At 41.4% G+C, this 14650-nt stretch overlaps 1 protein-coding gene across 4 annotated transcripts in view; it reads left to right on the top strand.

The window, feature by feature from the left end:
• The window catches only part of mlip (muscular LMNA-interacting protein), a 53902-nt gene that overhangs the window by 36951 nt on the left and 2301 nt on the right, over positions 1-14650 (top strand). For 3 of the 4 annotated variants that reach the window (XM_023993647.2, XM_023993650.2, XM_023993649.2), the window contains exon 12: positions 12673-12726. In XM_023993647.2, coding sequence (XP_023849415.1) covers positions 12673-12726 — 54 coding nt within the window. Of the gene's footprint in view, positions 1-33; positions 3968-12672; positions 12727-14650 lie in introns of those variants that run through there. The other variant, XM_023993648.2, reaches the window with a different exon arrangement.

The raw sequence follows: 14650 nt of genomic DNA, 5'->3' as shown, positions 1-14650 counted from the left end.
GCTTTCCTTTTTTTCTCCTTTTTTAATTTGTAGATTTTCAAACATTGGAACAGAGACATTGAAACAGTACAACACACCCAGTCCTTTAAAACCCCACCCACCCCACCGCTTCTGTCCCTCGTTCCCAAACACCCCTTCCATCCCTTCCTCCCTCCCCACCAAGGCATCATACCAAGATATCATAAAATAAAAATTCAAAATAGACAAATAAAAACAAACACTGAGAAAAACAAAGACAAAAACAATAGCAATAATTTGTAACAATAATAGTAATAATTGGTCATACAACAGCACTACAGTTCTTTATTAGCAGCTCCAACACATCTGGCCCATATCATTGCCTCTTAGTCCTTGTCCCGGGGACCCTGAGGGGCGCCCAACCCCACCCCAGCCTCCAGCACACTGACTCCAATCAAGGGCATGGTAATGAGTTGTTTTGTTGAGTCGAGAGAGCTAGCGCCGTGGCAAGAACAAAGATGCAGAGGTTATTGGATTTGCTGTTTAGTCAAATGGAACTAGAATTAGTTAAATTCAAGAGCACTTTAATTATATTCATTAGGTTTTGAGATGTTTTTTTAAAACCATAGTTTGTAGATTTCGGTCTGTCAGTTTTCCAAGAACATGAAGGTAGATTGGCTACATTTGCCATGACTGAAAGGCACTGCAGTCGCTTCAATCTTGACCTTGTTGACCTGAAATGATTTCCCCTTTGCTCTAAAACCTGATTTTGTGAAAGATGGGAGAGATCATTCAAGACAATTTTAGGCGATATGTTAGTCGGAATCCTTAATACTGAAACTGCCATGTCCGTTTGGGATAACAAAAAAGTTACTGCAAACAAAAGTTTGGACACACCTACTCATTCAAGGGTTTTTCTAAACTATGAAATAACACATATGCAATCATGTAGTAACCAAAGAAAGTGTTAAACAAATCAAAATATTGGTTACTACATGATTCCATATGTGTTATTTCYTAGTTTTGATGTCTCACTATTATTATACAATGTTTAATTATATAMATTTTTATTTCACCTTTATTTAACCAGTTAAGCTAGTTGAGAACAAGTTCTTATTTACAACTGRGACCTYGCCAAGATAAAGCAAAGCAGTGCGACACAAACAACAACACAGAGTTACACATGGAATAAACAAGCATACAGTCAATAACACAATAGAAAAAAAGAAAGTCTATATACAGTGTGTGCAAATGGCGGTAAGGAGGTAAGGCAATAAATAGGCCATAGTAGCGAAGTAATTACAATTTAGCAAATTAACACTGGAGTGATAGATGAGCAGATGGTGATGTGCAAGTAGAAATACTGGTGTGCAAAAGAGCAGAAAAGTAAATAAAAACAATATGGTGATGAGGTAGGTAGATTGGGTGGGCTATTTACAGATGGGCTYTGTACAGCTGCAGGGATCGTTTAGCTGCTCAGATAGCTGATGTTTAAAGTTAGTGAGTGAAATATAAGTCTCCAGTTTCAGCGATTTTTGCAATTCGTTCCAGTCATTGGCAGCAGAGAACAGGAAGGAAAGGAGGCCAAAAGAGGTGTTGGCTTTGGGGATGACCAGTGAGATATACCTGTAGAAAATAGTAAAAATAAAGAAATACCCTTGAATGAGTAGGTGTGTTCACATTTTTGACTGTTACTGTATCAATAATTTGACTCAAAAGAAAAGTGAGTTTGTGGGTGATTCTCCAATACAATGTCACATTATGTAAGCTCCTACTGACAAACGTTTTATGTTCCTATTAAGTACATATGAAGAGTTTATTTCCAAAACACTATACAGTGCCAACAGGACAATGACCCTAAGCACACAGCCAAGATAATGCACGAGTGGCTTCGGGACAAGTCTCCGAATGTKGTTGAGTGGCCCAGCCAGAGCCCGGATTTTAACCGATTGAATATCTCTGGAGAGACCTCAAAATAGCTGTGTAGCAACGCTCCCCATCCAACCTGACAGAGCTTAAGAGGATCTGCAGTGAAGAATGGGAGAAACTCCCCAAATACAGGTGTGCCAAGCTTGTAGTGTCATACCCAAGAAGACTCAAGGCTGTAATGCTGCCAAAGGCATTTCAACAAAGTACTGAGTAAAGGGTCTGAATACTTATGTAAATGTGATATTTCAGTTGTTTATTTTTAATAAATTAGCAAACATTTATAAAAACCTGTTTTTCCTTTGTCATTATGGGTTATTGTGTGTAGATTGATGGGGGGACAGGACGATTTAATCCATTTTAGAACAAGGATGTAACCTAACAAAATGTGGAAAAAATCAAGGGGTCTGAATACTTTCCAAAAGCACTGTATATCCATTTTCAGAAATGTTGGTAATTGAGCTTTTCTTTAAAGAAAATATGAAAGAGATTGGTTTGTTTTTTCACTATCTAGTTATGGCATGGTGTTCAATGACAGACATGTATTTTTTTWAATATATCACTTGATGGTTTCATTTCAGATCATATTTTTTTGCAAAACGCCATATATCCACCTTACTCTCAGAGGGATAAATAGCGCTGCTGTGTTTTACAGTCAAATGTAACAAAATAAAACCTTTTTTTATAAAGAACTGTACAAATGATACTTCAACATTTAAAAAAATAGTCACACAAAAAATGTAATGCATCAATATGAGATCTGTATGTAAAACATTTACATTTGACATTTTAGTCATTTAGCAGATGGTCTTACTTTCAAGWTTTAATGTCACGTACACAAGTACAGTGAAATGCCTTTCTTGCAAGCTCTAAACCCAACAATGCAGTAATCAATATCAATGTAGCACTAAAAATAACATAAGGTAGAACAAAAACACAAGAAATAAAGAAATAGGAAGAACACGAGAAGTAAGAAGCTATATACAGGGTKATTTCCAACTCCATATTTATAATCTACAGCGATACTGGAGTAATAGTGATAGATATGTATAGGGCTAAGGTGACTAGGCAACAGYATATACTGTGTGGTAAACAGAGTAGCAGCAATGTACAGTTGAAGTCGGAAGTTTACATACACCTTAGCCAAARACATTTAAACTKAGTTTTTCACAATTCCTGACATTTAATCCTAGGAAAAATTCCATGTCTTAGGTCAGTTAGGATCACCACTTTATTTTAAGAATGTYAAAMGTCAGAATAATAGTAGTGAGAATGTTTTATMTCAGCTTTAATTTCTTTCATCACATTCCCAGTGGGTCAGAAGTTAACATACACTCAATTAGTATTTGGTAGCATTGCCTTTAAATTGCTTAACTTGGGTCAAACATTTCGGGTAGCCTCCCACAAACTTTCCACAATAAGTTGGTTGAATTTTGGCCCATTCCTGCTGACAGAGCTGCTGTAACTGAGTCAGGTTTGTAGGCCTCCTTGCTCGCACACGCCTTTTCAGTTCTGCCCACAAATTGTCTATAGGATTGAGGTCAGGGCTTTGTGATGGCCACTCCAACACCTTGACTTTGTTGTCCTTAAGCAATTTTGCCACAATTTTGGAAGTATGCTTGGGGTCATTGTCCATTTGGAGGACAGATTTGCGACCAAGCTTTAACTTCCTGACTGATGTCCACATCATTTTCCATCCTCATAATGGTATCTATTTTGTGAAGTGCACCAGTGCCTCCTGTAGCAAAGCACCCCCACAACATGCTGCCACCCCTGTGCTTCACGGTTGGGATGGTGTTCTTCGGCTTGCAAGCATCCCCCTTCCTCCAAACATAACAATGGTCATTATGGCCAAACAGTTCTATTTTTGTTTCATCAAACCAGAGGACATTTCTACAAAAAGTACGCTCTTTATCCCCATGTGCAGTTGCAAACTGCAGTCTGGCTTTTTTATGCGGGTTTTGGAGCAGTGGCTTCTTCCTTGCTGAGCGGCTTTTCAGGTTATGTTGATATTGGACTCGTTTTACTGTGGATATAGATACTTTTGTACCTGTTTCCCTCAGCATCTTCACAAGGTCCTTTGCTGTTGNCAGCATCTTCACAAGGTCCTTTGCTGTTGATCTGGGATTGATTTGCACTTTTCGCACCAAAGTACGTTCATCTCTAGGAGACAGAACGCATCTCCTTCCTGAGCGGTATGACGGCTGCGTGGTCCCATGGTGTTTATACTTGCGTACTATTGTTTGTACAGATGAACGTGGTACCTTCAGGCATTTGGAAATTSCTCCCAAGGATGAACCAGACTTGTGGAGGTCTACAATTTATTTTCTGAGGAGGCACTGAGTTTGAAGGTAGGCCTTGAAATACATCCACAGGTACACRTCCAATTCACTCAAATGATGTGAATTAGCCTATCAGAAGCCTCTAAAGCCATGACATCATTTTCTGGAATTTTCCAAGCTGTTTAAAGGCACAGTAAACTTAGTGTATGTAAACATCTGACCCACTGGAATTGTGATACAGTGAATTATAAGTAATATCATTTGTCTGTTAACAATTGTTGGGAAAATGACTTGTGTCATGCACAAAGTAGATGTCCTAACCTACTTGCCAAAACTYTAGTTTGTTAACAAGAAATTTGTGGAGTGTTTGAAAAACGAGTTTTAATGACTCCAACCMAAGTGCATGTAAACTTCCAACTTCAACAGTATATGGCTGTATGTGTGCTTGTGTAAGGGGGAGGGGGGTGGAAATTACTGCCCGCCGGGCACTGCAATCCGGCCTACGAGACATTTTTTACTTTTTACCACATTTTTCTCCCCAATTTTGTGGTATCCAATTGGTAGTTACAATCTTGTCCCATCGCTGCAACTCCCGTACGGACTCGGGAGAGGCGAAGTTCGAGAGCCGTACATCCTCCGAAACACGACCCAGCCAAGCTGCACTGCTTCTTGACACAATGCCCGCTTAACCCAGAGGCCAGCCTCACCAATSTGTCAGAGGAAACACTGAACACCTGGCGACAGTGTCAGCGCATGCCCCTGGCCCGCCACAGGAGTTGCTAGAGCACGATGTGACAAGGAAATCTCGGCRTGCCAAATCCTCTCCTAACCCAGACAACGCTGGGCCAATTGTGCGCCGCCTCATGGGTCTCCCATTCACGGCCAGTTGTGACACAGCCTGGGATAAAACCCGGGTCTGTAGTGACACCTCAAGCACTGCGATGCAGGGCCTTAGACCGCTGCGCCACTCGGGAGGCCCTCGCAAATTGATTTTAACAAACAATTTGTCCCCTAAAATATGCGGCCCTCCGTTGAATTTCAAAATCCCGATGTGGCCCTCAAGACAGGGGTTTTCCCACCCCTGTCAGTATAAATGTTTGTGCATGTTATGTGTGTGGATGCAAATTAAGTGTGTGTGTGTGTGTGTGCGTGCGTGTGTTGGAGTATCAGTGTGCGTGAGTGTGTAGAGTCTTGTGAGTGTACATAAAGATAAATACAAGGGTCAACCCAGAGCGATTCATCTTAAGATAGCTAGGTGAGAACCACATATCACAGTCAAATATACGGAGTACCAACATTCCATTCCAGCTAAACAATGGATACTTGGTGTTTTGCAACAACAACAAAAAAGTTCTTACACATCCAGAATCTATGAATAAAAAATCAGAGGATAGTCATATTTAACACACCCATAACTCATAATCAACCATTTCTGATGAAAAAACACAAATGTGAAAAATGTAGGGATATAGCATTTTGGATATAAACTCTTCATATGTGTATATTTACTGTAAGTGATAATGCCCTCGAAGCCGGTGTTTGAAGGATATTGGCACGGAGGTTGTTAGGCCCGAGACAAAGTCCAAACCCTTTCTTCGAGGTCCAAACACCGGCTTCGAGGGCATTATCACTTTTATACAATMGGTTACCAACATATTCAAATAATGATTTACATATTTTCATTAAAAACGTTATTTTGATGAATTTATTCATACTATTTCATCCTTCCACAAGATATAGTCCCAACACAAATCTCGGGTTGCTACCCAAGCCGGCTGGTCGTTTGTTCTATCGGTTCCATTGCCATATTGYCTGGCAATATTCTTATCTCTTGCTTYCTAGCTAGCCAACTATGGCTAACTTACAGTCACATCAAACAGTGCAGCCAGAATAAAAATGAAGTAGCTGCATTTGCTTAATTTGTTTTCTAGRGACATTTATTTGTATACATCCATAACAATGAGCTAATGATGCAGATTTCACCTGGCATAGAAAATGTCCTCTCATCAGGACACTGTTGTTCAAGAGCTAGCCAACAACACAGCTAACAAAATCACTTCAAAACTGAAGCTGGAAAACTAGCTGCGCTTTGTTTCATTTGACTTGTTTTCTATCGACAGTTCTTTGTATATATACATAAACATGATGGAGAAAAGCTGCCTATCTGTCTGTCTCATCCCGACCTCCGACACGTTCATTACTATGGGACAACTGGAGATCGAATTTGAATATTGAAACAATGTGGAAAATGTCGGAGAGACAGACAGTAATATTTATATAAATCTCCGCTGTTGAAAACTTAATGTTAGTCTACAAGAACTTTGACATAATGTCTAGATGCTTTTTATAATGGAGATCAAATTCATAAATTGCCTGGCTGGGCTAATGAGATATTGGATTGCGCAGTCAGACGGAACAGAGTAAATAGGCATTTTAATGTCATGGATTTAGCCGGTGGTAACTTGTGTAATTGACACCGGCTAGAATGCATTCAGGATTAGACCRACACGTTGTGTAAATATATATATATCGATAGTAATGCCAATCAAAGATGGATGGATTTAAGTCCTTTATTCACAACCTTTAATCCAGTCAAGACTTACTGACAACAAAGTCAGGAAACGTTCTGTTTCATGTCTAATTATGTAGAGCACTCCCATTGGGTGACACTTTGTAGATCTGCTGTGAGACGATAGGTGTCTGCTTGGGGAAATTATAGAATCTCAAACTTTCTTGGCTCAACTCCCAACACAAACAGCAGGTATTCACATCACAACAGGCATCATTATGGTGCAACGTTTGAGCTTCATCCAGCTTCAAATCAAACCATATCCAGTCAAACCATCCTCTTGTAATGGAGAGCTTGTCATTCAGTCATCAGGACAACTTGGTTGGTGTCGGTCTATTAAAAAGCTTGTATAAGAGGGATAAAACCAAACGATTGGGATAGAGATTTATCACCGGAGAAGTGAGTGGAAGGAGATGGGGACCGAACGCTATCCGTCTCTTYTCATTGGGAAAACKTCACCTACAGATGTAGGATCTTAATTTGATCACTCTTTTTTTTGCTAAGAAATCCAAACTTTTWGTGCWGTCCAGCATTAAAAAGGCTTCTAYAAATTGCAGACTTGATTTGCCCTAACGGAAAAGGTATCAACCCCTACACTTTTTTACAATTAGCTATAATCCACATAACAATTCATATTTCCTGTTGCTGCAGGAGTATTTTCCTGCTGTAGCGAACTGGCTCAAATTAAGATCTTACATCTGTAATGTACTCAATCGTAGGCAGCTGGCAGACAAAACTAACCACTTGAAACAGGGGCAGTGCCATAATTACAGATGATTGCTTCAGAAACCGGACCTTAAGTGGGTGCAGTAGCTAGGCAAAAGCAATTTCACACTCGCCTCACGGCTTTCCTTCATGCACACGCATGGGGACAACCACACGTATATGTTTGGGCGGTATACTTCCGGTGGACTATGAATGATTGCCAACTGAACAATACAAAGAAAACCAACTACTGGTATGACATAACCAAATGTATACATCATCTCTTCTTCAGTCATTTTGGCACATATATGAAGAAGGTTTTGTAACACTTGTCAGCTGTTAACCAGACCTAATAAAGTGACCGGAGTCTGCATCAGCCCATCTTAATAACTTTGCATTCCTTCATTTTGATCTCCCACTGTTGTTACCTTGAGAATTCCTGTCAGAGCCACTCTCTCACATTCAGTTTCTAATCCCCAGTGTGTCCAATCTCTTCTCCCATCCCATCTCCATCTAATTCAAAGCACTAAAAGCTTTCAAACACTCAACTCGTAGTTAAGGTTAACATATAACATGGTCTTATTTMACACTTTTTTTCACATTAAATGGTAGCGTAGCAACAATATGGAAGTCAGGACACAAGGTTAGAGTGTATAAATCCAGGAAGGAAGGACCATACTTTATAGTTATTAGCAATTAAGAGTAATTATTTAATTTCTTATTTATGAGCTGTGAATATATGTATAGGAAGCCACAAGTACAACTAGGTCTTCCTACCATGTATATCTAAAATGATCATGTTAAAACTAATAGAACCAACTATTTTATAAAGCTGACTAAAATGTCTGAAGCAGATATTTGTTTCGATCTGAGCAATGTTGTATCAAAGTCAGCATGAAAACCCACAAAATCTAATCAAATCAAATCAAATGTTATTACAACAGGTGTAGACCTTACAGTGAAATGCTTACTTACAAGCCCTAAACCAACAATGCAGTTTTAAGAAAATCGCTAAAAAGTTTGAGAGAAGAATAACAAATAATTAAAGAACAGCAGTAAATAACAATAATGGGGCTATATACAGAGTGTACTGGTTCAGTGTCAACGTGTTAATGTGCGGGGGGCACCGGTGTCGAGGTAATTGAGGTAATTATGCACATGTAGGTAGAGTTATTAAAGTGGCTATGCATAGATAATAACAGAGAGTAAGGGCAGCGTGGGGGGGCAATGCAAATAGTCTGGGTAGCCATTTGATTAGCTGTTCAGGAGTCTTATGGCTTAGGGGTAAAATCTGTTTAGAAGCCTCTTGGACCTAGACTTGGCGCTCTGGTACCGCTTGCCGTGCGGTAGCAAAGAGAACAGTCTATGACTAGTGTGGCTGGAGTCTTTGACAATTTTTAGGGCCTTCCTGTGACACCACCTGGTATAGAGGTCCTGTATGGCAGGAAGCTTGGCCCCGGTGATGTACTGGGCTGTACGAACTACCCTCTGTAGTGCCTTGCGGTCGGAGGCAGAGCAGTTGCCATACCAGGCAGTGATGCAACCCGTCAGGATGCTCTCAATGGTGCCGCTGTAAAACCTTTTGAGGATCTGGGGACCCATGCCAAATCTTTTCAGCCTCCAGACAGTGAGAAAACAATCACAATATCAGAGGGAGATGTCATGACAGTGAGCACTTCCAAGTATATTTTGTCTCTCTGAAAACATCAGGGATGGTTTTGAAATGTCAATGACTGACACAATAAACACTGTTTTCAATCTAGGAGGCTTGGACACAAAGCAAGACTGTCATCAAGAAATGTCAACTGCAAACAAAGTCTAAACAGACTGGATCATTTCAGAGAATGCAGTCTAACACAAAACATGAAACGTAGTATGGAGTTTATATATAGTGCCTTCGGAAAGTATTCAGACCCCTTGACTTTTTCCACAATTTGTTAGGTTACAGCCTTATTCTAAAATTTATTAAATTGTTATCAATCTACACAAAATAACCAATAATGACAAAGCAAAAATAAAAACACTGAAATATCACATTTACATAAGTATTGAGACCCTTTACTCAGTACTTTGTTGAAGCACAGTCTTCTTGGGTATGACGCTACAAGCAAATTACAGTACACCTGTAATTGGGGAGTTTCTCCCAGGTTTCAAATCAAATCAAATTGTATATGTCACATACACATGGTCAGCAGATGTTAATGCAAGTGTAGCGAAATGCTTGTGCTTCTGGTTCCCGACAGTGCAGTAGCATCTAACAAGTAATCTAACAGTTCCCCAACAACTACAGAATACACACAAATCTAAAAGCCTAATATTCTCTTCAGATCCTCTCTAGCTCTGTTAGGTTGGATGGGGTGCTTTGCTGCACAGCTATTTTCAGGTCACTCCAGAGATGTTAGACCAGGTTCAAATCCGAGCTGGCTGGCCCACTCAAGGACATTAAGAGAATTGTTCTGAAGCCACTCCGGCATTGTCTTGGCTGTGATCTTAGGGTCGTTGTGCTGTTGGAAGGTGAACCTTCGCCCCCAGTCTGAGGACCTGAGCGCTCTGGAGCAGGTTTTCATAAAGGATCTCTCTGTACTTTGCTCCATTCATCTTTGCCTCGATCCTGACTAGTCTCCCTGTCCCTGCCTCTGAAAAAAATCCCCACAGCATAATGTTGCCACCACCATGCTTCACTGTAGGGATGGTGCCAGGTTTCCTCCAGACGTGACACTTGGTATTTTTTTTTAACCTTCATTTTACTAGGCAAGTCAGTTAAAGAACAAATTCTTATTTTCAATGGTAGCCTAGGAACAGTGGGTTAAATGCCTTGTTCAGGGTCAGAACAACAGATTTGTACCTTGTCAGCTCGAGGATTCAATCTTGCAACCTTTCGGTTACTAGTCCAACGCTCTAACCACTAGGCTACGTTCCCCCCAGGCATTCAGGTCCCATCAGACCAGATAATCTTGTTTTTCATCGTCTGAGAGACTTTAGGTGCCTTTTGACAAACTCCAAGCAGGCTGTCGTGTGCCGTTTACTGATGATTGTCTTCCATCTGGCCACTACCATAAAGGCCTGGAGGTGGAGTGCTGCAGAGATGGTTGTCTTTCTGGAAAGTTCTCCCATCTCCACAGATGAAGTCTTGAGCTCTGTCAGAGTGACCATCGGGTTCTTGGTCACCTCCCTGACCATGGCCCTTCACCCCCAGTTGCTCAGTTTGGCCTGGAGGACAGCTCTAGAACGAGTCTTGGTCGTTCCAAACTTCTTCCATTTAAGAATGATGGAGGCCAACGTGTTCTTGGGGACCTTCAATGTTGCAGAAATGTTTTGCTACCCTTCCCCAGATCTGTGCCTCGACACAATCCTGTCTTGTAACTCTACGGACAATTCTTTCGACCTCATGGCTTGGTTTTTGCTCTGACATGCACTGTCAACTGTGGGACCTTATATAGACAGGTGTGTGCCTTTCCAAATCATGTCCAATCAATTGAAATTACCACAGGTAGTTGTAGAAACATCTGAAGGATGATCAATGGAAACAGGATGCACCTGACCTCAATGTTGAGTCTCATAGCAAAGGGTCTGAATTCTTATGTAAAAAGTTTTTTATTTTTAATAAAACCTGTTTTCACTTTGTCATTATGGGGTATTGTGGGTAGATTGGCTGTAATGTAACAAAATTAGGAAAAGGTTAAGGGGTCTGAATACTTTCCGAATGTACTGTATATAGACATTGAGAGGATTCTGTCACTAAAGTTTCTCCTCTGATTTGACATTTCAAGGTAGTCACTTATGGTTTTGACGTTCATTACAATTTTTTCTCCCCTTTGTTTCATTTGGGTTTGAGTATTCCATGACACACACATAGTTTTCCCATTTGTCACAAAATACAATTTGTGAGTCTCTTTGGATCAAGCAGCAGGCAGAGTGATGCAAATACAAAGAGTTGGTTTTTCATGTTTGATATCAATTCAAGTATTGTTTTCCACATTTTGCCCACTGGGTCTGGCAACACTGGGTCTGGCAATCTTTATTATAGACCAGTCACACTGAGATCCTTTTTGTCATGGGTTGTGTTCATTGTTATTTGTGGCACGCTTTTGTTTTAATTTATTGAATAAATGTCAGATTCTCCCTAGGAGAGGTGGGTGTGGAGTCAGGCGCAGGAMAGTAAGAATTTCAAGAAGGGCGTTTTATTACAAGTCCATCAACAGAACAGGCACAAGACCACAACAGGACCACAACAGGACCACAACAGGACCACAACAGGACCACAACAGGACCACAACAGGACCACAACAGGACCACAACAGGACCACAACAGCAGCCACTAAGAAACAGGAACGCAGTCCAGTKGAACACGGAGGAAACCACTCCTCTGACTAAACTAACGTGCGGGAAAACAGTCCCGTGAAAACACCTGTTTAACAGAACAAGCAAAACGCAACCCAAACCAACGACAGATACACAKACAATCCCGCACAAAACCTAGCGTGTAGGGCGAGATAAATACCCCACTGATTAGCCTAAACTAGACACAGGTGAACACAAGACAGACAAAACCAAACYAAAAAGAAAAGGGATCGTGGCAGCTAGTAGACTGGCGARGACGASCGCCGAGCGCCGCCCGAACAGGGAGAGGAGCCACCTTCGGTGGAAGTCATGACAATAAATCTTGTTTTATACATCATGCAGCAAAATTGCCACGTATTCATTACACTAGCGAGCACTAAACCGTTACAGTCAATCTGCAGGTACATTAACTATTCTTAAAGTAATTATCCACTCTAAGTACAGGCACAGGTAAACAGAATAGTRAACTGGAGGCCAATGTTTTGATACGGCGAACGTCTCTTGAAGGGTATTTGTGCTCTTAAGAATTCCCCAATTCGTAGTGGTGTTCTAGTTTGCGTAGTGTCCACTGTCCTAGTCACCCCAAGGCAGAAACATCAGCAGTGACAATACAAGTATGACTGAAGCTGTAAACAAGGGTATGGATCCAATTTCTAGGTCCCAGACAGGTGTTTCCAATATACTCATGGAGCATGTATTTCATATTTGAGAGTACCTTGTTACTTTTTCTTTGTAACCATTATAATTATTTCTGTTGGGTAACAATGACGAGAGTACTGTGTTTGAATATTTCGAGATTCAATTTGAATGAACCCCTTATTCATTATTTGTTCTTTATCTTGTTGTTCTGTTCTTGGTCCGTGGTTCTACTCTGGATGCCAAAACTGAAAGTCTACTCACCCGTTTGTGACAATCCATGAGAATGAGGCGCTGATGTCCAAAAAGGTAACATATAACATCTATTGAGACTTATGTTGAGACGCTGCATTAAATAACCCATTCTGCAATCATAGTGGGGAGTCTGACATTTTTGAATGCTTTGTATTATTATGACATAATAGCCTTGTATTTAGAATGCACTACTGAATATATTAAAATCATTATACAAATTCAACGCTAATGGCATTGCTAATGTCAGTGCTTTGTCCAGTAATTGCTCCTTTATCCAGCTGTATGCTCAGGACCAAGGTTGTTTGGGTTACTTTTCTTGCACCTCAATTAATAGACTATTTCACAGAGACAGACTTGAACAGACACTTAACAGACACCTTATTTAATACTTTAACAAAGGGCCTTCAGCCTTGTCCCCGTTGACTTTGCATTGCCATTACTTCCTTTTTTCATCTGATGTTTGCTTCCTGAAGTTGTCACCTACTGTTTCTAGGATATAGCATCATGAAAGTTGGAAGTGCTTCTTCCCTCACTTAAAGATGCATTACAGATGTTTTTCTTTACTTTTACGGAGTGGCTGCTCTTCCCCATAGCTAAACAACCGAACCTTCTGCACATGTGAGGGATTCTCTACTTGATGCAAAAAAAATGTAGGTTGTTGCTGCTCCCTCTTTCCTGTTCTCACTTCCCCTCAGTGGCGGATTGGCCATCTGGCAAATATTTTTACGCAATTTCTCTATTATACAAATCAATAATTTTTGGGATTAGATTTTTATTTAGTCATATGCATAGGTTCGCAGATGTAGTTGCAGTGTACAGTGAAATTGTGAAGCTCTGTGCTCCAACAGTGCGCAGGGGGGTTGGGAGCTATTCAGCAGCCTGATGTTTCTGGGGGTAGAAGCTATTGGCCAGTCTGTTAGTTTTAGCCATGATGCTCCTGTGTGATTGAAGTGGGGAGAACAGGCCATGGTTCAGGTAGCTGAGGWCCTTGATGATSRTATTGGCCTTCCTGCGACACCTGGTGTTTTAGGTGTCCTGTAGGGCGGGCAGTGTGCACCCAATGGTGCGTTCGGCTGAGTGTACCACCCTCTGTAGTGCCTGGTACAGCCTGYAGTTGCTGTACCAGGCTGTGATGCAGCCCGACAGTATGCTCTCGATGGTGCTCCTGTAGAASAKTGTGAGGGCCCTCGGGGACATGCCCAATTTCTATAGCCTCCTGAGGTTAAAGAGTTGCTGTTGTACATTCTTCACCATGATGTCCGTTTGGTTTGACCATTTCAGCTCCTCAGAGATGTGTACGCCGAGGAACTTMAACTTTTTGACCGTCTCCACGGCGATCCCGTTGATTGAGATGGGGCGTYCTCAGCCTGGTTCCTCCTGAAGTCCATAATCAGCTTCTTTGTTTTGCTAACATTGAGGGAGAGGTTGTTTACTTGMCACCACACCGMCAGAGTGCCTACCTCCTCCRTGGAGTCTGTCTCGTCGTTGTTGGTAATCGGGCCTACTACTGTCGTGTCGTCAGTGAACTTGATAATGGAGTTGGACCTGTGTGAGGCCACGCAGACGTGGTATACAGGGAGTAGAGGAGCGGACTGAGGACGCACCCTAATGGGGTCCCCATATTGAGGATCAGTGTCGAGGAGGTGATGTTGCCTAACTTCACCACCTGGGGCGGTGTGTCAGGAAATCTTTTGGCTGATCAGAAGGCAACGGCCCTACCAAGATGGGAAGGCCCGGTTTTCTGATAGGCTGAGCTGAGGTCATGCATGCTCAAATTCAAAGTAAATCGCYGCATCAGTAAAGAGACCTGCTCTGACTGTCATCAGGTAGACAGCCAAGGTCATGGATCTTAAAAAACGGAAAGGTTGCCTATGAACGTAGAAAGAGCTCATTCTATATTGTCACCTCACTTGAAACGTAACATTTTGGGGCGCTGAAACCKTGATTTGGTCACAGTGAGTTGGTGGCGCGCGCAGTG

The sequence above is a fragment of the Salvelinus sp. IW2-2015 genome, linkage group LG8 (genome assembly GCF_002910315.2).
Source record: "Salvelinus sp. IW2-2015 linkage group LG8, ASM291031v2, whole genome shotgun sequence".
Classification (NCBI taxonomy): domain Eukaryota; kingdom Metazoa; phylum Chordata; class Actinopteri; order Salmoniformes; family Salmonidae; genus Salvelinus; species Salvelinus sp. IW2-2015.
This window is presented reverse-complemented; position numbering and strand designations above follow the sequence as displayed.